Below are 7,500 nucleotides of genomic sequence, written 5' to 3' on the forward strand. Positions count from 1 at the left end.
GAGGTAGTGCCTCGTGCTTTAGCTCTTCTTTGTTTGCTTGCTTTGTTTTCCTTCTTCACTCAATCCGGAGTTTGAATAGTGTCTTTTTTTTCCAGGTTGTCAACAAGGGATCTGAATTAGCAGTAAGTAGATCTTGGGTGTCATCTGATTTGTGGGGTCTTTTGATCTTTTTCATTACCTGGCGCTCTTAATCTAAAAACCGTGTTTATTTTTACTTTAGGGTGGTAAAAACCGTCATAAATAAATTTTAGGGTGGTATACGTTTCGGGTACGTTAAAGTGCTACTGTGATCAAAAAATCACTTCCTTTTTTTCTTCAGATTTCGAAAGTGTGATTGCTTCACACTTGAATGGCAAAATTTTGAGCTTTGGTTTTTATTTTAATGTTGTTTACTTCGAGCGTGAGTTTTGGACTTCAAGGTCCTCCATTACTCACGTTCCAAACTGACCGATTGGACATCACAAGGTTGGATCTAGGGAAAAGTGACGTCATTGACTCACTAGCTTAAAATTTCAGCGTGTAAACGCAGCTTATTATATATGCAAAACACGAGTTTGAAAGTCTGAAAGCCCGAAACTCTCGTGCTGCATATTAATTCAGCCGCGTACACACGCATTGCATTCTTAACCATTGAGTCTTTGACGTCATTTTCTCCTCGATCCAGGGGCCCGTTTCTCGAAAGTCCCCGAAACGTTACGGGCCGTTTTCGGGTGTCACAATCTGTTTGTATCTCAAGAACGGAGAGGATTTAATTCGTCAAACTTCGCAGTTATTTTTCTTTTTGTTACCTTGGAAACAAACATGTTAAAAGATCGGCCTTCCAAAACAAGCGGTTGAGAATTTCACAGATGGCTTTTCGGGCCCGAAACGTTTTCGGGACTTTCGAGAAACGGGTCCCAGCTCTCTCAAGACTCCAAAGTTAGTAACGGCTCTCCATGAAATATGAAAATTTCAGTTAAAATGAACAGGTGACTTTTTTAAATCAAGGCTTAAAACTTGGTGGGTCACTTACTGTTTAGTTGACATAGTTCTGAAAGAAAAATAAAATCGATTTTTTGGTCATAGTAGCACTTTAAATCAAGGGGTCGAATTTGTCCCAATTAGCTGAGTTCCTAAAAACAAAGACGCATCATTAATTGAAGTCCGTGATTTTGGTCCAAGATGGCAATCAACACAGATGAACTCTGAACGAGAGTTTTAAACTAGAATAATGAACATCTTAAGATAAGGACACGTTGCGGTTTGGGACTTATCTATGTGCGTCCCCGGTTGAATGACAAACCAGCCGCATGCTCCCAAGGTACCACACCTTTTAGAGACCAGCTTCCTGTTCAGTGTGTGTGAACTGGCGGTCTGGTTAGCCCAGGTGATAGAGCGCCGGACTTCCAGGTGGTCGTCAAATCTAGAACCGGCCAGCTTAGTTCATGCGTACTATTTATTCGTTATCTGCCTCATTTGAGGTGGTTTACTTGAGTAGTATTTCCTCGGCTCTCCATGAACAATACACCTTAAGTTGGGTGCCGAAGTTTCATCAAGGCTCAGCCCCTGTCATTGTAGGGATTTTTTTTTTATTTCAGTTTATCATGAAAAAGCGTAAAGAGCGCTCAGAGATAGTAAGCGAGTCAGAACTGGAAAGCGTTGACGAGCTGAGAACAATCGTTGCCGACGCCAAGGCGGCAGCGGCTCAAGAGGAGATCGAGGTTAGACTCCGGAAGTCAAGTGCTGGAAAGGCAACAGGTATCAAGCCACCCAGCCGTACAAAGAGCTATGCAGTGCCCCCGACAAAGCCCACGGCGGATAGCGCAACACATCGTAAGGTATCCGGTGGGGCTTCATTTGACAGCGCCGAGTTCATTCCCCCGCCACCTGTACTGGACGCAGAGGATCAACCGAGAAGCGGCGAAGAAAAAAAACAGAAGGTGAGAGATGATTAGTTCCAGTTTAGTGTTAGATAAAAATCAATGAGACACTTCCCTTTCGTTGTTATTTCGAAATTCATATCTCGTGGTTTGCTGGGTGACGATATAAGGGAATCTTTGCTGAGTGCTACTTACAAATTGAGTTCAAATTAGGTGAAAAGAACTTTCTAAAGTTAGTTAAATTTCCCATTTTAAACCTTGTAAGGCCCGGTTCAAACGTCGAACTTCACATGTTCCGAATCTAATGCAAATGAGAAAAATCTACTGTTTTCGCTTATTTGCATTACATTCGGCACTTTAATCCATGATACACGAGACAACTTTTAACGCATCTTTGTTGCGGGAACGGCATATTAAACACGATACGATTTTTAAGGCAACATTGCTCGCAACATTTGAGCCCAGGCTCCTGCTCGACGAATCCCAGATATGGCGGACACTGTCGACGAGACTTATTTCGGTTCTCCGTGATGTATTTTGGGACAAAAGTAAACGGAAAGGGGTGTTACACACGCTAACTCCAACAAAATTTGGGCAACTTTGTTTGCAGCTTTTGAAAGCGATTCAAAAACCTGCAACCTGTTGGCGCAACAGAATGATGCGGCAAAAATCGCCCTGTACGCCATGTTACAGCATAGTTAATCTACATCTATTAACTATGGTTACAGGAGACAACTTTTAAAGCTGGTGACGCACAGTTCAATATCGTACGACATTTGTTGCTCAACAAATGTTGCCCGATGTTACAGTCTGATAATAATCATTCATGTCTCAAGGTTATTTAAACAGACTTAACAATTAGAGGGTAATGTGAAGTCTACCCATATACACCTTTTTTCCAAAATGGCCGCCATTTGGATATTCTGTTATTTTTATTCAAATTAGACCTTGATGCCTCGTTCAAGGCAAAATATTCTTTTGAATTTTAAGCTGGAGAACGAGGCGTCAAGGGCTAACTTGAATAGAAACAAAAGAATTTTTAAATGGCCGCCATTTTGGAAAAAGGTGTATAAACCATGAGACAGTTAGCCCTACTAATGGAATGGGCGCACACAAGTCTGTTAAAGTATAAGTGCTGTTGTTTTTAGGAACCAGAGAAAACCATTTCTTTAGAGGAAGTCGACAAACTTCTCCGTGAGCAAAGGAAACAACAGGAACTACTTTTGGTGGGTGTAGTTTTCTCCTACAAATGTCATTTAAAATTGCTTAACGACGATAACTCTCCGATTTCTGGAGGCTCCTTTCTTACGCTCTGTAGTCTTTTAAAATAGACAGGCTCATAACATTTTCCGACGAAATGAACTTTAGAACGACGGCCAGAATTGCGTATTATATGCTGTGTTAATCACTTTTGCCCATAAGAAAGCTAATATAAAATGGACCCAAACTATTCAGGGGCACCCTATGTCAATTTTCGAAAAATATCTTTTCGGAAGACGACTTGACAGCTAGGAGTTTCGGATCACTTGTTGTAAAATTTCTTGCTTGCCTGCCTGCCCTAAGATTTTCGAACTTCTAAAAGATGGTATAATTGCCCATTTTTAACGGATTTTTACCCTAAAAAGCTCACCTAGAATTTTCGGGAGCCTTTTTTCTGGCTGAAATTTTCGAAAAGGTTAGTTTTGATCCCTATAATTTTCGCATCACTAGACTTTCAGCTAGTAAATCCGAACAGATGAAAAATTTATAGGAGATAAAAATATGCCTATATTCACCGTTTAAATACTAAAATACGTCTAACAATGCTATGTCTAAGTGGTTTTGAACTATATTCTCGTTGGGTGCCCCTAACTATTAGCATGTAAAGATTACGAAAGAAGTGGTCAAAGTTTACCTTCACCTTGAGTAGCTTTGGTTAAACTTTATATGATAAACATTTCTTTTTGTTTAAATGTTGTCCTTTTTTTAAAATAAATTATTCTCAATATAAACTGATGTCGATTGCGCGGATATTAGGGAGCAAGCACGCGCGTTTTTGACAAGCGGACGGCAACCGGAAGTGAGATGTTTTCCCTTTTAACTTGTCTTCACACAACTACATTTCATTGCCTAGTTTCCTTTCTCCATTAGAGATGATTAGTATAAAAATTTGGGAGGCACCGCTGCCGTGGCTCGCGAAATGTTCTCCGACGTTTTTGCCTGATCACGACGTCGTGATTAGGCAAAAACGTCACTGCGTTTAAAAGCGCACTAAAATCTTGAAGAGATCAAGAGACGTTTGGTAACATTTTAGTTTTTAATTTTTCCAGGAACACGATAAGCAACTTAACCTGCTCGAGCAACTACAAAGACAGAAGCAAGAATTGGAACAACAGAAACGCGAATTTGAACAACTGGAGCAGAAACGAAAGCAAGCAGAGTTAGAGGTGAGTTGCGTGACACTGAGATTTCATGACAGTTTCAAATAGGTTGCGTGACGCCAGCGAAATTTTCTGCGGAAAAGAGAAACGTTGTACATTACAGTATCGCAGTTCACAAATAAATTAAAGCAATTTGTGGCAAAATTACTAGATTATTAAAAATAATTACCTTATTTATTAGTTTTTTAACCATTTTTTTCAAGGATCAGAAAAAGGAACTTCAACGTCAAATTCAAGCCCAGCAAGATCAACTGAAAGAAAACGAAGACAAACTGCTTGTACAAAAAAGGCTTCTTTCCAATTACGACAAAATCCCCCAGCCCATGACCTACGCTACAATCCCACCAGCAGTCATGCCACAGGTTCCGATGATGCCCTTCGGAACTGTTCCGACCGCCCAACCATCGTACCTTCCTGTTGGTGGTGGTATCCAACCCGTCTATAGTCCGTACACTGCACCAATAGCGTCAACGGGGATTCCTCAGGTTCTTCCAACGGTGGCTCTACCCACAGTCGCTGCAACGCAGCCTCCACTGTAGACCTGTTTTGAACGCATTCGCACGTGATTTTCACGTGATTTATGGAGGTATACCCACGTGCGGGATTTTTTTTTAGAGCCATTTCCTTAGGTACTAAAAGTTGCTTGGTGGAATTAATCCTAAGTGTCCTAATAGACATCTTTCATAATGGCGGCCAATTAAGGTATTCTTCTGTTTTAATGCTAATAAGCCTTTCTGACCTCGCTACGACATGGAAAATTTAAAAGAATATTTGCTTCAAAATGAGGGCAGTGTGTCTAATTAACATTAAAACAAAAGAATGAAAAAATAGTCGTCATTTATCAAATACCGGTATAAAAACTCGTTTTTTCCCCTTTTTTTTGTCCAAGGTGTACTCCATTGGTATAACATTCTAAGTAAGATACTAGCTGCATTATTAAGCGTTACATTTTTAGATGGTAGTTGTTGCTCAAGGATTATTTTTTTTGCATGCTAGAGATCGGGTATTGTATAGCGAGAATGGTGTTTCACGTAAAGAAAGGTTACTCTGAAGTTTATATAGATTTTCGTGTTTGTTCATTAACGTAATGGAAAACTTACATATCTTGTGTTTTTCGAGACAAAGGAAAGAAATTCGCTTGGGGATATATTTTGTCGTTAATCTCAGTTGCCCATTCACTATTTTCTCAAATCCCTTAATACATCTTGTTTACTCCTCCAATCATTCTTGCAATTTCTCCTGGGACATGAAGATGTCCCAAGAGGAATCGAAAACAATGTCTGTGCAAAATTTTAGGGGGTAAGCAAGGTGTACTGTAGGATTTGCGAAAGTAGAGAATTGTGGTAAATAGTAGCCCTCACTACGTGTAGGATTGAATCTATTATCGAGCATACTGGAAACGTCGTTAGTAGCTTTGCAAGATTTAAATGAAGGAACTCACAAAAGAAGACCTTACTTATCGGTAGGATTTAAAGCAGTAGACTGAATAAAATGCTGGCCTAGATTTCAATTTAAGCGCGTAAAATCAAAATGGAAGAAATTTCTTTGGCCAATCACAACAGAGCCAGCCAATCAAATGAGCCAATCATAACACAGAGCAAACGCATGCAGCCAACGCAAAGTGCGCCGGGAAAAGTCGCTGTTGGTTTTTCTTTTTCTGACTCTGATCAGCTGAGCGCGAGATTTCGAAGCAAGTAATTATTTATTATTGATTGACAGTCACTCCCTTCGTTGTAGTCAAATCACAATTCTTGCGCAAGAAAATGATGTTCATTTATTTAATTAGAAATTTCTGTAAAAATTGTGAAAAAATATTTTGACGAACGTAGATTGCATCTGGGCTCAAGACACGCTGGGAGTTCCTCATAAACTTATTTAACTAATCCATTCATTCGAACATACAATGGTTTTAATAAACGTCTAGTTATTTGTGATTACTTCGTCTCTATGCGACATATCTCTTGTCTTCCAACTGCTCTAATTGCACTACTAGGTCACCTTCAAATAATTCACGTATTGAGTCCGCAACAAAATGTGAACTCGACAATCGATCTGTTGACTCCGTGTAGATGAACCATCGGGCTACGGTGCGGGTTGCTGGAGATGCAACTCCAACCAGAACGACCCTCGGGATTTCTGCGTCACATAAATTATACGGTTTTGCACTATCGTAAGTCTTTTGCGATTATTTCATCGCATTCACGTGATACAATGTGGGCAAATTGTCCTGAAGATAAATTGGTACGAGCGGTTTCGGAGTAAAAAATTTTGTTTGACGTCAAACCTTTTCATCTCATTGATATGCAGAAGTATGCGCTAAAATGCGTTCTGCACGTACAGCGCGATTAATTTTTCTCCTTTAACCATTTACATATACATTTATATTTTGTGGCGTTGCGGTTGACGTACGACGGCTACTGCAATGACAAGGCCAAAAAGAAGGTATATTGTTGGTTTAAAGAGGGAAAAAAAAGATCGTAATGCACGTACGGCACGCATTTTTAACTACTAAATAACCAAGATTGAGGTCGATACAGCTTGGCTGAGGTTTTCCTGTAACGACCGAACGGTCAAGGTTATTAAGTTGTTTAATATATGGTTAACAGAACGGTTCTAAAGAAGAAAAAACTAATTTGCATAATCCATAATCGGCCCGTAGGCATTATGGGATGGGAGAATAATGCCCTCGCGCTTAGCTGCTCTTATTCAATCACAGCGCGCGTTTTTTCGGCCAGAAACACAAGCCACATTGATCTCGAGTACTCGCCTAGTGTGTCCCGGCCTTTAAGGCCGGGACACACTAGGCGACAAGTCGCAGCGACATGTCTCTGCGACAAGTTGCTCCATGTGTACTACTTGCAAGACAAGTCGCTGCGACACGACGCCTGTTCGGAGCACACGCAGTGATCTCGTATGAGGGGGAATGTGAACTAGTTTTCTAATTCAATATGGCTGACCACATGACGCTCTCTCATTGGTTCATTCATATTTTGTCGCAGCGACTTGTTGCGGGAAGTGTACACACGATGCGACAACGCTGCTTTCGCTGATTTGGTCGCTGCGACTAGTCGCACGAATTCAAACTGGTTTGAATTCGTGCGACTGATCGCGGCGACAAAATTCTGCCGCAGCGACAATGATTTTCATGAAATTTTAACCGTGTCACACAAGGCGATTTGTTGCGGCGACTTGTCCCCGCGACGTGTCGCAGCGACTTATCG

At 40.7% G+C, this 7,500-nt stretch overlaps 1 protein-coding gene across 1 annotated transcript in view; it reads left to right on the forward strand.

The window, feature by feature from the left end:
- LOC138005611 (epidermal growth factor receptor kinase substrate 8-like) overlaps positions 1-6,216 on the forward strand; it is a 35,979-nt gene extending 29,763 nt beyond the window's left edge. Inside the window, exons 26-30 of the mRNA XM_068851816.1 lie at positions 96-122; positions 1,578-1,919; positions 3,008-3,085; positions 4,169-4,285; positions 4,483-6,216. Coding sequence (XP_068707917.1) covers positions 96-122; positions 1,578-1,919; positions 3,008-3,085; positions 4,169-4,285; positions 4,483-4,818 — 900 coding nt within the window. The 3' untranslated portion in view covers positions 4,819-6,216. The remainder of the gene's footprint in view (positions 1-95; positions 123-1,577; positions 1,920-3,007; positions 3,086-4,168; positions 4,286-4,482) is intronic.
- Positions 6,217-7,500: the final 1,284 nt, after the last annotated feature.

The sequence above is a fragment of the Montipora foliosa genome, chromosome 1, assembly GCF_036669935.1.
Source record: "Montipora foliosa isolate CH-2021 chromosome 1, ASM3666993v2, whole genome shotgun sequence".
NCBI lineage: Eukaryota > Metazoa > Cnidaria > Anthozoa > Scleractinia > Acroporidae > Montipora > Montipora foliosa.